Source organism: Staurois parvus, unplaced genomic scaffold, assembly GCF_062004578.1.
Source record: "Staurois parvus isolate SC_StPar_1 unplaced genomic scaffold, SC_StPar_1.0 ptg000353l, whole genome shotgun sequence".
In the NCBI taxonomy this organism is placed as follows: Eukaryota; Metazoa; Chordata; class Amphibia; order Anura; family Ranidae; genus Staurois; species Staurois parvus.
The window spans coordinates 1,634,269-1,654,299 of record NW_028318149.1 but is presented as its reverse complement, the minus strand read 5'-3'; the positions used below and the strand labels follow the sequence as shown (position 1 = coordinate 1,654,299).

At 42.6% G+C, this 20,031-nt stretch overlaps 1 protein-coding gene across 6 annotated transcripts in view; it reads left to right on the top strand.

Moving 5' to 3' along the window:
* Positions 1–20,031, top strand: part of TNRC18 (trinucleotide repeat containing 18) — a 454,956-nt gene that overhangs the window by 423,578 nt on the left and 11,347 nt on the right. For all 6 annotated transcript variants that reach the window (XM_089684713.1, XM_089684717.1, XM_089684716.1 and 3 more), the window contains one exon: positions 4,859–4,933. In XM_089684713.1, coding sequence (XP_089540839.1) covers positions 4,859–4,933 — 75 coding nt within the window. The remainder of the gene's footprint in view (positions 1–4,858; positions 4,934–20,031) is intronic.

Sequence of the window (20,031 nt, the reverse complement as noted above, 5' to 3'; positions counted from 1 at the left end):
CTTGGAACTTACAATCTAAGAGAGAGTGGCTGGTGGTAAAAAAGTTAATAACTAGGGGGAGTGGGATAAACTGATAGGAGGAATAGAAGATTCCGTTATTAGCTGAAGGCGGGATAGGCTTCCCTGAAGAGCTAGGTCACTATATTTTTATTTTCATATATTTTCCATTGTCCATATCCTCTGATGGCAGCAGTATAATCCAAATGTCTCTGAATCCAGTGCCCTACAAGGAACTCGAAGACAAAAATCCTGTTTTTCACAGCTTACTGTGCAAGTGACACTTGACAGTTGTGCATCACTTGTAATGTTCACTTGGTGCCCCCTATTATATATAGGGTGAATGTGACTGTGTCATGCCCAGTTAAAACTGTTGAATGTTGCTTAGGTGAATAGCAGTGCAGAGTTCACTGGGTGAATTTCCCAGTGGATGTTTTATAAATGGATCCCAAAGTACCTTGGAAAAAAATTAAAACCAATATTATGAAATAAAAAGTTTACATATAAGAAAAGGAGAACATTTAAAAAGAATTTTTGTCTTTGAGTTCCTTGTAGGACACAAGTGCTGGTATAGATAACCTTCCTCCTTTCGACTTAGACCCAAGAGTTTTTCCAGGCAGAAAGGACAGGACTTTAATATGTGACCAAAGAAAAGGCATAGGCCGAGTTGCAGGCGACGTGATAGCTCTTGTGGTGTGAGGTGTATCTGTCCTAATAGGTTCTTTGATGCTGGCACAATTGCAGAGATGGGTCATTCAGGAGCTTACTGTGCAACAGGTGCTAAATGACCCACTGATGGGCAATGGACAAGGCCTTTCCAGATCTCGTTTCTGGAAGTGGACATAGATTTGGAAACTAAGGGTGATTAAGTCATCCAGGGTGTAGGGTATGGTTCTACCAGCTAGTTTGTCCCTAATACGGTCTACTAAACCTTGTCAAAAAGTTATGGTAAGGGCCTCATAAATCCATGCTAGTTCCAAGGCGCAAAACTGAGCTGCGTACTGACTAACAGTTATGCTTCCTTGACAAAGCTTAAAAAGTGCTCCAGCAGCAGATGAGGCTCCATCTGGCACATCAAAGTTCTTACTGGAAAGCTTACTGAAAAGCAATAAGACTGGAAATCATTGCTCTCAAAGTGGCGAGGTTAGAGCCTTAGCGGAAAAGAGCGATATCATGTATGCCACCTTGGAACGATCAGTAGGGAAATGGTGGTCCGCCAACTCAAAATGAATTGAGCACTGGTTGATGAAGCCCCGACAAGCTTTTGGATGACCAGAAAAGCAAGGCACAGCGGAGGCAGCGGCATTTCAAAGACAGGTGGAACAATGGGAGCCAGGACAGAGGGAGAAGAAGTGGACTTAACCTGCAGCTGGTCCAACCGGGAAGAAAGTTCCTGTAGATATTGCATTCTCCGCTTTTAATAGATCTGCTGAACCTTAATTCTTTGTGCCAAACTTTAAAGTTGTTCCAGAAGAGACTGCAGTGTCTCAGAGGAGGTCATGGCCTGAATAAGCTGTCAAGCGTCTGTGGTAGTGAGCCCTTGTAGAAAGCCAACTCAGGGTTTCCCAGTGAGCCTAAGCCCCAGCCTGCTTCTTCACCAGGGCCCCTGATGGTGGGGATGGACTTGCTGCAATATGAGATCAGGTTGCGGTGCCCAGGTACGCCCATCTGAGGATGAGGAGACCAGGCGACAAAGGGAAATCCAGGAGGTCAGGATGGGCAGCAGACAAGCACAGACAATAGAGTGGTAGAAGCAGGGCCAATGCTAGACTATTTTGCACCATAGGCAAGACCAGCTGCTTGCACATTCCCCCCTCCCTTTCAATCATGGAGGCTCAGAACCACATGTGGGCCTTACCTATGCAAATACAGCCTGCCTAGGAACGCCCATTCCTCCAGACTGGCACCCATCAATTTGAGGTTTGCATAACTCCTTCCAAGAGCCAGCCCACTGCTTACATAAGGGCTGAAGCCTCAGCATATTGTGTAGTACTTAATATAAAGTCCCAGTGCTGCCAGACAAAAGTACCAACCTCATAGTGACCATTACCTGTCATTTCTATATAAAAAAAAATTATATATATATATATATATATATATATATATATATATATATATATATATATATCAGATGATTAGATTTACAGAAAAGTTGAATGGGGGTTGCTGGGACTTGTAGTTCTCCATCCTCCATATTTCCTCCTCCAGTCCCCCCAGTGTTGCGCACTCACACGACACGTGTCCCTCCAGCTCGCTGACCTTTCAAAAAGTTATTTTGTCAGTAAATGGGCGGGGTGGGTCTCTGGGAGCTCTGTGAGTGGGCGGGGCGGGGTACAGCTACACTGTGTGGTGAAGGTGCGCTTCAGGCAGTACATTACGGTAGTGCAGTGCTGTCAGATTTTACGGTGAGGAGATGTGACAGCGGAGAGCTCAGCTGGAGCTGTGTTCCTAGGACAGCCAGCACTGAATAAGGTTCACGATTGGGAGAGGAGAGCCGAGCTAACATAGGTCAAGATATGCCTGGGGCTTCACCAGGACTCTGCACTGGGGAAACCAGTGGCAGTGGCTGTGCCCTAAGTGGCTGCTTAGTTCACCTAGTGGTAGCGCCGACCCTGGGTAGAGGGGAAAAGGATATAAATCCAGGAGAGCAGTCGACACCTATAGGTAAACAGAGAAACCAGCAGCACATGTGAATGAAATTACAGATCTGCAGAATCACTGCAGCAAGGAAGTAAAAAACAGTACAGAATCTGAAGGCTAGACCGTAATAGTTATTTTTAAAAGATAAAATTTAAACCTTTTCCAATCACTTTAAAACATTAAAAAAAAAAATTACAATGAAATTGGCATCAGTAGAACTAAAGAAATCCTTCATCAGGTTTCCTACTTAAATTTACCCCCTTTCTGACCACCCAACACTTGTGCAGCAGCAAAAGGGTGGGCTTTAACACTCACATTCTGCACATATGTGTTGCTGGGCACTGACAGCTCTTGGTCAGGGCTACAGATCAGTAGCCGGTGGGACTAGCATCGGTGCATATGACCACTGTGGCGGTGGTCACATGATCACCATTTCTTACTGCCTCCCCATGCATTGCAAACTGTTTCAAGGGACGCCAGGGCAGGTGGCAAAGGATTAACATTCTGCCTCCTTTAAATTTAACACAATGGGTCTAACAGCCCTTTTTAACCCCCATTCACACTCGAGCATTTTTCTGCTCCTTTCCCTACACCTACCTACACAGAATCTCATTCTTTCTAATTGTCCCTGGCCACGTTTGTATCTCAGTCACCCTATGGTCTACATCCAACGTTAAAAGTACGAGACATTTGATCCTATAGACTTCAGTTGAAACGGCTGTTTAACGTGTGATATGCACGTATGCGCACCTGAAAAGTTTTTCTACTCCCTTTACTTAGTGAAGGAAACAAACTCCTGAAGCTTGATACACATGCAAAAAATGCCTATAAAAATGCTTCAAAATACCTAGGGATATGCACTGTTCAGGTGTAAATACAGGCTTAGAGTAAGGATATATTTTTAATACTCAAAACTTGTACAGAACAAAGACCCTAAAAGCCTTCCTCTGGTAGCATAAAGGTATATCCTTTTGCATCATTTTGACACAGAATTAATGGGACGCTCTTACAAAATTATGTTTCCAAACAACCAAAAACTGAATAAATATTTCCTTCAAGTGTTCTCTCCAGCCAAAACAGTTATGTCACCAGAAGAGGAAGGAAACATTTTCAAAGGGTCATGAATGACAACAAATACTTTTTTTTTTTTTTTTAACAAGGGGAGGGGGGAAACTAGAACACCAGTCAAGTGTTTTTTGCTACCTGTGTCACCTCTAATGATAATGTTGCCACCAGAACAGTGAGGGGATATCTCCCTAAAGAAGCTTCAGACAGCTTGGCCTCATGCATACAAGATGTTTTTGCGGCCACTTTTAGAAGAATCAGGAGGGAGGGGGTTTACTCTTTCCAAATGGCCCTCCATGTTGTCCTATGTGTCCATGCACACAGACTTTTAGAAGCTTTTAGTAGCAGTAGCGTTTATCAGCAAGAAAAAAAATCACTAGGCCAGTGCATCGAGGAGCAGCAGCGTTTGGCAGAAAAAATGCTTGACCCATGTAAACGGGCCTAAATGTTTGTTAACGCTAGGCACGTTTAGTGCTTGAGCATCAATTCAGATCAATGGTCATAATAAATTATTATTCTGGCCAAATAAATGAATTAACGCCAAAGTGCTTGATGCCTGTATATGTTTACCGCTGCTTAAGGTAGAGAGACTCCAAATCTCCAAGCACAACTCGTCCTGTAGGTACTAGCCCAGCTCGTGTGCTGCATAGATGAGAACAAAGGACATCAGATCAGCTGCACTCCAAACAATCCACTTTATTGAACCAAGATAAAACCAATACAGACAGTGGAAATACAGTGGGGGACTGGCAGGGAAACGTGTTTCACGCTAAAGACAGTGCTTATTCATTACCCCTGTAAGCACGCCTAAATGCTTGTAGAAGCGTTAGACACGTTGACAAGCATCAGGCTGTTTTTGTGCCAAAAAGCTATTTTCAAGAGGAGGAGCGTTTTTAAAACGTCCTGTGTGCTTGAAAAACCCAACATAACTTATAGAAATCAACCACATACACATACATAAGCAGAGAAAGTAGTTATCCAGTCTATAATATTGGTAAATTCCTTACAGTGTGTCAAAATGGCAAGTTTTTCTATTAAATTAAATTGGATTTTTTCCTAATAATATACACATTGTTTTTCTTGTTTCTGTAGTTTGTACATCACTCTTCAAATGTGTTGAAATTTTAAGATATTTTTTTCTTTTTCCTTAAACCAGAGTTGGGAGCAGGAACCTGGCAAAGGAAGCACATCCAGCCTGCAGCTATCCATACAAAGGAAGGATTTTATGGAGGTGGGTTCTAGCGGTATAGGATTCACGTACTAATTATAGTAATGCTTTATTATGCTATTACACATTTTATAATTTCATATTTCTCACCTAAAATTAAATCAGTATTGTCCTGTGGTTCAACCACATAATTTACTAACCTGTGGGCAGGGCCTTGGAGAAAACAGCAGCAGTTTGTGTGACTTGCTATGTATAATGTTTAAAACAGCGATTAGTGGATTGCAGAAATCATACTGCTGAACTATGACACTTTAGGAAAATAGAACCACTTACCGAGCTGTGGTATTTTCTGATCTGCATGGCAACACTATTAAAAATAAAAATGCTGCATGGGAAAACACAGGTGGTGCATTCTAATAGAGTTAACAGTTTCTGTCAGTAAATGGGAAAACTTCTTAAAACTTTTCGTGCCCATATTCCCTTTACAATTTAAAACCTAAAATTCAACAAATTCAAATTGGATCAGGCTTTGCTGGGTTTTTTTGCCTTCCTCTGGATCAACTGTGGGTATAGGTTTATAACTTTTTTTTTATTTTGTTAATGGTTGAACTGGATGGACTTTTGTCTTTTTTCAGCCAGACTAACTATGTAACACTGATTTTTATCAAAGGCACTTCAGTGTATCGTTACCCTTTTGTGCTTAAGGGTAAAACAAATGTTAATGCCTAAGCACAATTTTTCAGCTTTGACATGTGTGAGTAAAATTGTACATATCATCACAACTACTTGTGCATCCAGGTGGATTATACCTTGCTCTTTTTCAAGACAAATTGGGCTTTCCTTTGGTGGTAAATAATATCTCCTGATTTTTTTTTCAAAGGAAATCTGGCCCAAAATAGTAAAAAAAAACTTTTTAAAAAAATGTAGCTGTATATTTCTTGCTACTACCATAACCTACCACCAAAGAACAACCCAAAATAGATTCTCCTGCTCCTGACCATCGCAGCGATACTACATATGTGTATGTTGTTTGTACCAGTAGAACAGCCCAGAAACAATAGCTACCTACCTAAAACACTGATATTTTTTTTTTAAATCCTGCCTAAAACAATGTCCTGATTATACAGGTCTGCAAAAAAATTTTTTTCAAGAGCTGTTTTGGTTATTCCACGTAATCTTTATGTTTCTTGGTGCGCTGAATCTGAAAATTACCTCTATTTTGTCATAGGACATCACGTTTCCTGACAATTTAGGTAACTATGTTAAATAAGACAATACCTCAAAATAAATGGAAATAGACTTATAAAATTAAAGTTTTATTACAATTTTTTCATGAAAATCCTTTTTTGAACTGAAATGAGCTCACCTACACACACTAAACTCGATTCTTCTTCCCTGTGAGGCTCCTCTTGGTGCATTTACGCTTGTGAGTAGCATCTGGAATGTCTCTCTGAAGCATCCAACAGTAGTCTGCCATCATTGTAATGCTCCATTTTCCCTGGTATCTCCTTTCCATCTCTTTAATGTCTTGGTGGAATCGTTCACCTTGTTCCTCACTCACAGCTCCCAAATTTTCAGGAAAGTAGTCAAGGTGGGACTGGAGGAAATGCACTTTCAAACTCATCAGGCAACCTAAAACTTGAAATGCTTTCAGCATTCGTCCGACTTTTTGTAGTGAGGATCTTTGTTATTGCCTAAAAATTTCTGTACGACTTCTTTAAATGCAATCCACCCTTCTTTTTGAGGATCCGTCATGGTATTGACAAACTCTTGATCAACTATAAGCCTTCTAATGTCTGGTCCGATGAACACACCTTCCTTCAATTTTGCCTCCAACAGGCCTGGAAACTTGGTGACCAAGTATTTGAAGCATTCTCCATCTCTTGGAAGTGATTTTACGAATTGCTTCATCAATCCCAATTTTATGTTGGAGAGGTGGTAGAAGAACTTTATGGGAAGGTACGAAAGTTTCTCAGAGGACATTTTTTTCACCGACTGTTAGCACCCTCGGCTGCCAACTCTTCTTGGTCCAGTGATTTTGTGGTCTCGACTGTCCCATAGACACAGAAAACAAGGGTATTTGGTATCCCACCCACTGGATTCTTCAGGAAAGATTAACCCCTTCTACCATTGGAAGCACAGACTCAGGGCTGAGGCTTACACATACAGCATGCTGCTGAGTATCCCTGTAGTCAGACATGTCACTCAGAGCAGCACTTGTATTCACCCCCTTTGCAGGGGGGGAGGGGCAGAGATTGTTTACCTGAAAATAATAACAAAGGGCCAGAAGAGAACTAGGGAAATGAGGTAATAGAATTTTTTTTCCCTAAAACTTGCTTAGCTTATGTATATATTGCTGACCATGAGATTTACAGTGCTGTATTTTTTTTTTTACATAACTCGGACAACTGCTTTAAGGTTTTTTTGGCATTTTATATCTTAAATGCACTTATGTGAATTAAGTAATAGTAATTTGGACTTTAAATTTGGTTAAAAACCCATAATATAAAAAAAATACCAAAAATTTAAAAAATTTGATAAATTTGAAGACAATTTTGCATTTTGTGGCAAATCATGACGTCTAGGAGTTTTTTCAATATTGTTTTCGTCACACCAAAATACATGGAAATTAGATGAAAATAATCAAACAGCTTTTTAGTCGCAGACCTATGTATCAGTGCACCATATCAGTGCCCATCAGTGCAGCCTGATCAGTGGCCATCAGTGAAAAAGAAAAATTACTTATTTGCAACATTTTATAACAGAAACGAAGAAAAGGGGATTTTTTTCCCAAAATTTTTGGTCTTTTTTCGTTTAGCTAAAAAAAAAAACAGCGGTGATTAAATACCACCAAAAAAAGCTCTGTTTGTGTAAAAAAAATGATAAAAATTTCATTTGACTACAGTGTTGCACGACGCAATTGTCTGTCATTCAAAGTTCCATGGCACCGAAAGCTGAAAATTGGCCTGGGCAGGAAGGGGGTGAAAGTGCCCCTTGTTGAAGTGGTTAATGACACTCTATTGCACCTACACTATATAGTAGTATATTTTTCAGTATTTTAAGAAAATCAGTTGATATCTTGGGTGGAAAGTAAAATTGAGATCTGACAGGGTGAAATAACAGTCTAAAATGCTCATATTTATGTATGTCTATACCACCAGGGCTCACAATTTCAAGTCCTAAACTACTAGCCAGGCCTTAAAAGTTACTCACCACCAGTTGCCTCACCCACCCCCTACCCTGCGCCGCCCTCAATTCCACCCCCTAAACAGGCCCTTGTAAATTCTCATGAAATGACACTGAAATGTTTCATGCAGAATGAAGTTACAAAAATAAATATTAACAACTTTAACAATAATAACATGGGGGGTGTGGTTTAGACATGGCAGCGTGAGCACCTTTTTCTAAGAGCTCTGCGGGGACCGCCCCATAGACACTCCGTCCAGCCTGCTCTGTCACTTGTGACATATGTCTGGGGAGAGGAGACCTCAGTCGGCACACGGGGGACCCTATAATAAGGAGATTACCCACTATTTCCTACAACAGCTTTCGGTGGGATCTTTGGCCTCACCCGCTGACTCCTCACCTAAGATGGCGCCGACAAAGTCCGGCCAGGCCACAACCTCGACCATCAGGAAACCCGTGGTCCTTCACTCTCCCCCCTCTCTGGGGTGAGTGGCCCTGTCGGCCACTAGTCCGGGCTCTCCTCACCTTCCAAACCCACCTGACCTGTATCCCCCGGGAGACCCTGGACCTGACTCTGGCTCCCGGTGACCTCCGGGGCCTGCTGGTTGACCTGCCATCTAAACAGGACATGCAGGCCCTGGCATCCTCCATCGTCACCACTCTCTCTAGGGAGATCCACGACCTTCGCTAGCAGATTGACACAGTGGAGGAGAGGACACCAAATCCCGCTTCACTACCCTGGAGAGGGCACACTCTGACTGCCGCCATCAGCTCAGAGAGGTATGCTTGCTGGTTGACGATGGGGAGAACCGGAGCAGGAGAAACAACTTATGGATAAGGGACATTCCGAAAGCCACAGCATACTTGGACCTGCATCCGACGATGGCCGCCATATTAAACCAGCTGCTTGGAAGACCCCCTCCTGAGTCCTTGGAGCTTGACCAGGTCCATCGGCTAGGTGGCCCGCGGCCACCCAGATCTAACATCTCATCCACCCTACCCAGGGATGTGCTGTGCCGGGTGCACTTCTTTTCTCTCAAGGAGGAGATTCTCAGGCAGGCCTGGCCGAAAGGCCTGATAGACTTTGATGGTGCAGTCATTAGGATCTACCCAGATGTTTCCCGGCTCACCCGTCAATTACGCAATGTAATGCACCCGCTCCTTGATATCAATCGGGAGTCCAGAGCCACCTACCGATGAGGTCATCCTTTCCACCTAATTGTTGCAAAGCAAGGAGCATCCTTCCCTCTCCACTCACCTGACCAGTTAGCAGAATTTTTCACCTTTTTGGAACAACCTGCTGTGGAAATCCCGAACTGGACAGCTCTCCTCTTCCAGGCATCAGTGTATGTACTACCGCCTCCGCAAGCTCAGAGGATCCGTCGTAGCCACTTTCGAGCCTCGAGACATGGGCCACCCAGACAACTCTTATCTACCACAGAGGACTGACCTCACCTTCGATGGCTATTGATATTAAAGAACTTCTGGTTGGGCTACGCTTTACTATCCTGGTTCTGTGAATCATGGTCTCGTATGGTCACTATATAATTTACCCTGATAAATATGTCACTTGCCAGCATGCAAGGTGGGGTTTTTTTTTTTCCGGCTGGTACCTCCCGCCTCATGGAACTCTACTTGTGGTGGAAATTTCAGAAGAGACTCCATTGTCTCACAGTTCCTAGTTCCATTTATACACTGTAGCATGTTGCGCCCATATGTTTGATGTTTGTATTGCCATATACCATGACTATACCTTCTTGTGGAGACCGCTATCTGGCCGGTAGGCATTTGCCTTGGGCATGGCCCCTCTCTATTGGGGCCTGCCTGTTCCACCCCCTTCCCTGCCCTACTTTCCAGGGTGTGGGGATGATACAATCTGGCCGGTGTAGGTCTCATACAGACTTCTCGCTGTCTCCCTCTCGGGAGGTCAGCTACATGTCTCTACCATGCTAATAGATGCACTTCTGTTGTTCCTCTCATACAATGTCTCTAGTATCGCTTGTGTCAGACTACAGTATTGTTTGAATTTTAATTTTGTCTGGTCGGCCGGTCCCCAGCACCCCTCTATTTTCTCGTTTCCTTGTCCTACTACTACCTCCCTCTAGGGTCTGCTGTGGCAGTTGTGCTGTCGTATACTCTTATGTGATGCTCACTCTTCGTTTACACCCTTTCCCCCATTCCCATCCTTATTGGCCTGCATCTTTTTCCGATCCCCCTTGTCCTCCCCCCACTCTTTCTTCTTTTCTTCTTTCTCCCCCTTTGTCTTTTTTATTCTGCCCCGCCTTCCTCCCTTTTTCTTTCTTCCCTCTTCCTCTCTCCCTTTCTCTCTCGTTTTTCGCATACTTGACCACCTCCTTGCTATTTCTCTCCTCTTTCCCTCTCTCTCTACCCCCTTTTCTCCCCCCCCCCACCAATTCTCTTTCTCTCCTCTCCCTCCTAGGATTTGGGTCTCTGATTTCACTGTGGTCTACTCAGAATCTCCCATGACGACCATGGATACGATATGGATAGTGTCCCGGAATGTCTGGGGCCTTGGTGTTACTTTTAGATCTGAAGAAAGATAGGTCACAGGTGGCATTTATACAAGAGACCCACTTTCAAGTTGCCCACATTCCACGGCTATACAATCGTTATTTCCCCATTGTATACCACAGTCCTACCCATTTCCAAATCAAAGGGGGTGACAAGAGACTACTCCTAATAATCTTCAGTTCATAAGACATACTCTCGCCTAGATTACCTTTTTATTCAACAGAAAGACCTCCCCAGAGTTTTAACATCATTAATTTGTAACATCACTTTTTCTGATCACGCTCCAGTCTCCCTCGATATGATTTGGGACCGTGTGTTCGCAGCCCCCCGTCTTGGCGCTTAAATAAAGCTATCCTTCAATCCCCTGGGGTTAAGGAAGCTATCGAACACTCAATCAAGGAATACTTTGCTTTCAATGCTGCCTCAGTTACCAACCCCTGCACGTTGTGGGAAGCGCATAAGCCCGTCCTTCGAGGTTTGCTGATTTCTATATCTTCCAAACTCAAAAGGGAGCGCTCCTCCCAAGTAGATGCTCTCATGGACCGTCTTCGGATACTGGAGGGCGCACATAAGGCCAGTATTGCTAAAACTCATTACAAAGAAATCCTGAAAATCAGGGAGGAACTGAATGGTCTTCTCTTTGACAAAGTTAAACAGAAACTGGCAAGGTCCCATCGCACCATGTACGAGTACTCCAACAAACCTGGTACCCTTCTGGCTCGTGCTCTTCGAGACGCCCGTACCCGATCCCACATAATGCAGCTTAAGTCGTCCACGGGTCAGCTACTATCTACCTGTTGGCAGCATTTAACTCTGGCACAGGGCTCCCCAATATCGCTGGATGCACTGCGTGCGTACATCTCTTTGATCCCAAGGGAGGGCAAAGACCCTGCACAGTGTGGAAGTTACCGCCCTGTTGTGCTCCTTAATACAGATTTGAAATTGTTTGCAAAAATCCTTGCTGAATGACTTCTATCCTATATTCCTAGCCTGATGCACAGGGATCAGGCGGGATTTGTACCTCTTCGAGAACCCAGAGACAACACAATCCGGGTTTTGAACTTGATACATGCTGCAGGGACAGCCAAGTCCCCTCTTCTGTTAATATCCACAGATGCTGAAAAGGCTTTTGACCGGGTTAACTGGCAGTTCTTGCAAGCAACATTTGGCTCATTTTGGGCTTCAAACTTCTGTGCTTCGCTGGATCGCTTCTCTATATTCATGTCCCTCAGCTTCGATCATCGTCAACAAAAGTCGTTCTTCCTTCTTTCCCATTACTAACGGAACTCGACAGGGATGCCCCCTTTCCCTCCTGATCTTCATTTTGACGTTACAGCCCTTATGCACAATCCACAGTGACTGCTCGATTTCTGGATTTCACATATCTTCTGGGGAACACAAAGTTGCCGCTTTTGCCGACGACTTATAACCCTCTTATTTCACTTCCTAATCTCAATAAGGCACTTAAGGACTACGGTAACCTATCCTTCTTTAAAATCAATCATTCAAAATCTTCAGCTCTGAATATCTCCACGGCATCCTCGGTCTTGGACCACCTGCTCCCTTCTTTTTCCTTCCGCTGGTCCACAGCTTCAATCAGATATCTTGGAATTAATGTTACACTAGACCCTTCACACCTTTTTGAAGCAAATTTTGCCCCAGTGCTCATTGGCATCAAAGAAGACCTCCTTCGCTGGCAATCTCTTACCCTTACCTGGTTTGGCCAGTGTAGCGCTCTTAAAATGACAGCTTTGCCCCAGGTTCTTTATTTAATGCAAGCTTTGCCCATCAAAATCCCAGTCTCTTTTTTTCCGCAAGGTTGACTTCTCATTCCGTTCTTTCATCTGGCCTAAGAGGAAACCGCACTTAGCTTTTAAGTATTTTTATGCAATTACTTTTGAGCCACTGGGATAATTTGCTAGGTTGTTCGCTGGCACCTTAATCACACCCTCATCAGTGTGTGTGTTTAGTATAAAGATTGGTAAGTGGTGTCGCGCCCTTTGGTATACTTATATATGTAAAATATCTGGAGTAAATACTGGATAGCAATGATAATATAAAACACTACTTCAATCAGAAAAAGTACACATTTAGATACAATAAAAGTGATAATCAGTATGTGCATAAAAAATTAATAAATTAATAAATTGTGCAACAAAATAATATATAAAAAATATATATAAATACTGATTCCAAAAAATAAAAAGTGGAAAAGAAAAATATGCAGCAGAAAATAATAAAAAATTCCTAAAAAATAGGAACAAGTGCAAAAAACGTGTACAAACAAATAAAATATAATAATGTCCAGATTCTGTGTCCTAAAATTTTCTGTGGTGGAATCCTTGCTTAAATATTAACACTTATATGCTCTCACCTCCCTGTTAGCCTATTGCTAGGCTAACACAGCTTTGGTGGGATAAAAATAGTTGAAATCCCCTGGAGCTTCCTTGGATTTTTTTGAGTACGTTGCTTCTATTAGGAGCGTGATGGTTTGGGCTTCCTTACATAGCTGTATAGGCTTAAATCTCCCTAGTTTCCCCCAGAAGAAGCCACGTGACCCTGTGGCACAATGCATTGGGGAGGGGCATTGACGTCACCACGGCAACCCAACTTCAATCATTCCAGGCACGGCGAGTATAGACTGTGCATGCAGTTATACGGAGGAAGCTTGTCACATCCCCACAGAGGGATTTTATATATTACTAAGCGCTTTTTCACTTCATATATGTGAGTGCATCCTAAGAGCATTAAAAATACCTTTTATAAAACGATAAGGCACCATATCTTTCTTTTTTCTCCCACTATACTAACGAGGAAACTAGGGAGATGGAAGCCTATACAGCTATGTAAGGAAGCCCAAACCATCACGCTCCTAATAGAAGCAACGTACTCAGAAAAATCCAAGGAAGCTCCAGGGGATTTCCTACTTTGCTGTCTCCGGCTACTCGCATCTTGTGGATTTTCCTCAGCCCCTCTGGAGGTCTGTTGGACACAGACCTGACTCGTCTGATAGACCCTCCACTGAACTTCTGGAGGGGTCTACAACTCTGCTTTTACCTCCGATCGCTCCTGCGCCAACAGGGTATCTCCCGTAAGATGACTCCTTTCAAAACACTTTGCCATAAAGGCGAAACGATTCAAAGCAGCCTCTCTACCATCTACTCATTCCTGATCCGGCTGGATCAGGACTCTGCACCCCCCTTTCTCTCTAAGTGGGAGCGAGATTTGGGAAGGACCTTTACCCCTGCTCAAAAGGGGAAAATTTTACTTCTTGCTCACAAGTCTTCTTTGGCCACTAAAATGCAGGAGACCAACTCTTGATGCGCTGGTATCGGGTTCCATCCACTCTTCATCACAGCTTCCTAATGTATGCTGGCGCTGTGGATCTGGGAGTGGTTCTCTCTTCCATGTCTTCTGGCAGTGCCCGAGGCTTCAACCTTTCTGACATGGGGTGACAGACATCATCAGACATCTTACTTCTGTAGACCTGAGGGCTCCTGTTGCACCTCACGGAGAGACCAATTAAGAAATACAAGGCTTTCCTCACCATGCAATTACTAAATGCTGCTAAGGCATGTATTCCATGTTGATGAAGTGACCAACACCCTCCTCTCTCCTTATGGTTCTCTAAGGTAAATGAACTTAGGGATATGGAGAATCTCACCGCCACCCTATACGACAGAGAGGTGATTTTTTCAGGACACCTGGCACCCTTGGCAATGCTTTGTGTTCACGGACGCTTACCTGAACACTTCTTCCTGTGCTCCCTGAGTGCTCCTCTTATCCTTGACCCGATTGATCCGTTCCAGGAGGGATAGTGCTTCTTGGCCCTTTCTTCTGTATTCCCTTTACCTTGTCCCATCCCTTCCTTTTACTGGTTATATCCTGGTTCTCTTACTTTTGTCTTTCTCCCCATCCTGTTTTTGCCCTGTTCCTGTTATTTTCTCCTAATGATAGCCAGTAAGACCCCCTTTCGACCTGCTCTATCTTTTACACATACCCCATTCCCCTCAGTCCCCGATCTTTCTCCCGTATCTGGCTGAGCCTATTCATCTTGTTTATTTCATGTCTCTCTGCATCATTGCCCTTGTGGTTATGGTCAGTGACTATGTACTGTGTCTATTGTCACAATACCTCCTTGATTGATGTAACATTCTACTACAGTGGTTGTACTGCCATGGCCATGGAGCAGATCCACTGCTTCTTGCAACCTGATTGTTTACTTTCAATTTTTAATATCCTTGCACCAGGCCCTGGCTGATTTCTGTACTGTGACGTTTGTATGTTGCATCCTCTTGTTTCGTTTGTATTACGGTGAACCTTCTGTTTGGTTCCCCCTGCTTTGTTGAAAATCTTACATAAATAATTATAAAAAAAAACAAAAAACAATATTAACATAAAGCAATGTAAACATAAAAGGAAAATAAGTGCTTTACATCAATAGGGAAACAAAATATTAAGTGTAACTGCTCAAACCTTTTATAAACTTAGACCATTTTTTCATCTGTACAATCACTCCTAAGAGACTTTCTCTAAGTGAAAGTGTGGCATTAAGAGAAAACAGAGCTACCTTTGATGCCTGTGACACATAGAACAAAGGTTAGCTGTGTAACACAGACACAACATTTACAGTGCACAGTTCATCTGATTCAGCTGTTCTCTTCCTCTCCTGGTGGGGAGGTGGGGATGTCTTTTGTTAAAGACATGTAGCAGAATACATTTTAGCCAAAATGCATGAAAAAGTTAGCTTTTTAGAAAACCGTTTTATTGGATATGTTTTATAGCAGTGAGTAAAACATTTTTTTTCAAAATTTTCAATCTTTTTATTTATATCACAAAAAAATTAAAAAAAAAAACGGTGGTGATCAAATACCACCAAAAGAAAGCTCAATTTGTGTGAAAAAAATGTATATAAATTTTGTTTGGGTACAGGGTTGCATGACTGCGCAATTATCAGATAGCATAGTGCAGTGCTGCATAGCAAAAAATATCCTGGCCTTGAAGGAGGCAAAATCTTTCAGCGCTCAAGTGGTTAAACGTACCACTTTCAACCAATCAGATTTTATCCTAAGTTTAAGCTGAACTCCAGTTTAACTACATATTTGTATCCATCCACTCCTGGGATTTACTCAGCCCTACGATATAGCACAGTCAGCTTGACTTTTCCCTGCTGCTATTAAGCAACACAGCATGGTCGCCTCAATTTTCCCAGCTTTTGACTGGACAATGAAAGACCAGGAACAGCCAGGTCAGTAGTCTGGTAAACTCTCTCCTACTGTCAACTTGTTTAAGACCTGGTTCATGCTGCAGTGATGTGGCAGTGATGCAGCAGTGCACTTTGATTAATTTTTATGTCTCCAGTTGCAGGCAACGTCCACAAAATGGTGCAGGACCCTTTTTTGCTGCACCGGAAATGAATTGCAAATCAGACTGCATCTTGTGAACTGATTTTGGAGTGCTGTTAACTTAACATGCACACCCGCAGCAGTTCACATGAATGGAGTGCAATTTTGATGTGGTGTGGGAAATCAACATGAATTCCATTCATGTGAACTACTGAGCGGTTGTGTATGTTAATGACTTCCCCAAATTGGTTTGCAAAATGCAGTATGATTTGCAGAATCGGAACACATGGGTGTGAACACCCATGCAATCTGGTTCCGGTGCGGCAAAAAAAAAGTTTTCTGCATCATTTTAGTGTGGATGCGGTACAATTTGAGCCATACAAAATGAATAGGCTCAAATCGCACTGCTGTAAAAATCGCATGTGATTTGCACATTGTGAGAGAGAGGAGGCAACATGTGAGAAGGTAAAATGAAGGATCAGACATACAGCTCTATCAGCACACCAAAGCATCTTCTCATGATACGTTACTGTTGAAAAAAATGATGACAATTTGTGTAGACTCAGTTTAACGCTGAGACTCTCTTCAGAGTCTTAACAAATTGTCTTATAATCTGTTCTAACAGTAAGTGTTCACTGACAGGCTGTTTTTCTGGTCCAGGCCACCTACCTGTGGTGTCTGCGGCAGCAGTAGTGACACCTATCCTGCATCAGGCTATAGGGTCTGGTCTCCTCCAGCTCTTCCCCCTTCACGTTCAAAGGTCTGCTGGCTCCTGCCCCCTGCTCCGACGGCCGCACAGGGATTTGCATTTGAGCTACAGTAATGAAGTCTCCTGGAAAATGTTTTTAAAAAATGGTCCCTCATCAGAATTGGCCCAGTAGGCAAGTGGCTAAACCTGCAATTTCCAGCATACATGCAAAAATCTGCATTTCTTCTTTCTTTGCTAGAAAATGACTTAGAGCCCCCCAAATTTTATATATATATATTTTTTTTTTTTATGTCACAGTATTTGCGCAGTGTTTTTTCTGGAAAAAAATACACTTTAATGAATTTTAGTGAACAGAAACATAATATAATACCCAATTTGTGGTAAAATATGCAAGATGATGTTATGTCAAGTAAATACATACCAAACATGTCACATTTTAAAACTGCACATGCCCTTGGAACGGGAAAAACTGTGCTACATTAAATTATCCATAGGTGACACTTTAAAAACTTTTACAAGTTACCATACACAGGAGCACTGGTGCTAGAATTATTGCTCTCACTCTGAAGTTCACAGTGATACCTCACATGTGTGATGCGATTGCATTTACATTTGCAAGTGGGATTGATGCCCGCATTTGCCTTTGTTCGAGCACAAGGGGGATGAGGGTGCTTTTAAAAAAGTGATCCAGAGGTTGTATATCTGATCTAATAGTATTTTTGCATTGAAGGGAATTGCATCATGTAACAAATGATAACCAGCATCATGGTTGCAGCTTGGACCATGATCCCAGTATAACCATATCAATACCAGGACATATATGTATGAACAGCCTTATTGAGGTGGTTAAGTAATAGTGTACTAGTATGCACCGCACTGTCCTGTCACAGCTCACCCAGGTCTCTGGCACTTTCATCTTCACTCGGTCTTCCTTCAGGGATCTGTATCTTCAGCCAGCTGAATGGCCAGGCATGGGAGTCACCTCACCGTAGCACACAGAGGTGGCCGTAAATGTGGTCTAAGCTGCACATGCGCACTCTCAGATCACATTAACGCTGACAGGCAGGAGGGAGGACATTTATGACATAAGAGACCACTAGGGTCTCTTCTTTTATAAAACCCCTGCCTGTCAGCAGTTTTTGGAATTTGGCCTTTACTACCACTCACATAATGAAACATCTGCACAAAATGATGTTTTTGTTACAAAAACTGCAAATTGCATTCTAATAGGATATATCAATTGATTTACAGGCAAAAAAGTTACTTCAATTATTTTCAATAAAAACAAAGTTCCAGTAATAGTGTGAATTGTAACTGAAATATAACCATGCATGATGTCCAATTTAGTGGACAGATGAATAATTCTAATTTCCACCCAAGGTAAAATATAACTACAGTATGTTTCTTTAGGTGTTACTTGATGTTACCATAATTTTTTTTTTTTTACCTCAGAGGGTCTCCTCAAATAGGATTGGCAAGATATTCCTAAGCTACTCTCCTTTTCTGGCTTTTCGTCAGCCATCTTGGTTTTCAGAAATTTTTGTTACGGTTACAATGGCTAACCAATGGGTGGCAGAGTATGGGATGACTCATTAGCGTCCAATGTACAGGGTGATATGCAACTCTTGCTGAACTTGGGCTTTCTTTCTCTTAGTCCCTCCTCTCGCAACCAGCCTAAAGTTGATGGACCCCTCCCCCACTCTCACCTCTATGGTCTCCCGCTTCCCAGAAGAAATCCGCTACTGCGACACCACATCAGGTGTCTTAAACACTCTATTTACTCCTGATACAAAAATGTTTTTCTTTGTTCTACGGGTGCCTCTCCATGGCCCCCCGCTGGGGCATTGGCCTCTGTACATGTATACTGCCTTACGGTCTTGATTATTATTCTTTGGTAAAATAATATGGTGGCTTTGACTATTTTATCCATGTTTCATGTGGACCCCGGGGTAGCGGGAGGAGTCTGTGCGCTCTCCCTATTTAGAAGACTGTCCCCATTGTTTGACTTTGTAGAGACTCGTTCGGTCCTTGACCTAGTGTCTAGGATATTGACATTTTGTTATCTTCTGTTACATACTACTGTTTAGCCTGTTGTTAGTTACGAGCTGTTTCTTGGCCTTGGTGTCTTTGGTCTCTTTCTGTTTTCTTTTCTTTTCTAATTTTTTCTATTTTTTTTGTTTGAGGGTCAATTTAGGAATTTTGAACTGTCTTTGGATAATCAATGGGTGGGATTGTCTTATGATAGCTATTTCCATGTCTACTTCAAAACAACACGCTGCCATGATACGTTTGCTTTCCCATAATGTTTAGGTATTAGGCTCCCTATATAAGCGACTTTAAATATTTTTCCATTATAAATCTTTGGGAGCCGACATTGTGGCTTTACAGGAAACACATTTTGCCCCTTATTTTACTCCCAGATATATTCATAGGGATTTCCCGGTTTGTTGTTTCGCCAACACCTCTGGGAAAAAAAGAGAGGGGTGGCGCTTTGTTTTTCCAAACGGCTGTCATTTATGGAAACTAAAGTTTTAAGGAATAGGGAGGGACATTATCTTCTGGTCAAGGGTCAATTGGAGGGCAATATGGTGTCTTTTCTTATTTACTATGCCCCTAATAAGAATCAAGTGGCCTTCTTTCGTTCCCTTTTTAAATCTTTGTGTAAAGAACTGGAAGGCGATGTGATTTTGGCGGGGGGCTCTAATCTGGCCTTAGATCATGTACTTGACAAATTCCATGCAACCAAACTTAAATCGCACTCTAAACAGAGCCACGATTTTGCGCAGCTGTTACATCACCTTGACCTAATTGATGCATAGCGGGAGGCCAATCCCACCTCTAGAGACTACTCCCACTTGTCTAGGGCCCACAACCATTATTCTCATATAGATCATGTTTTTTTTTTCCCCTCAGAAATGATAGCTAAGCTTTGTTCGGCTAAAATTATGTCGACGCCTTGGTCGAACCACAATCCTGTAATTCTGACGCTCTTGGATTTGATGGTTAGAGTTGTTAAACCACACTGGCGATTGAACGAGTCTTTACTGAGCGATGAGTCATGTTGCCTGGCAGTGGGCGACCATCTCAAGTCCTACTTTGCAATTAATAAGGCGGAGGATACGAATCCCTCTATTATTTGGACTGCTCACAAAGCCTCTGTTAGAGGCTGCATTATCCAGCTGTCCTCCAGAATTAAAAAGTCTTGCGAGGAATTGATCTCTGCCAAATCTAGAGAATATGAATCAGTAGTTGCCCAACATAAACTTACCCCGGCATCGGATCTTTTATCTAAGGTGGAGCAAGCCCGGCTGGCACTTAACTTCTGCCTCACCACAAAAGCAGAAAAACAATTACCCTGGATGAACCATAGGTTTTTTACGTGGCGGGAC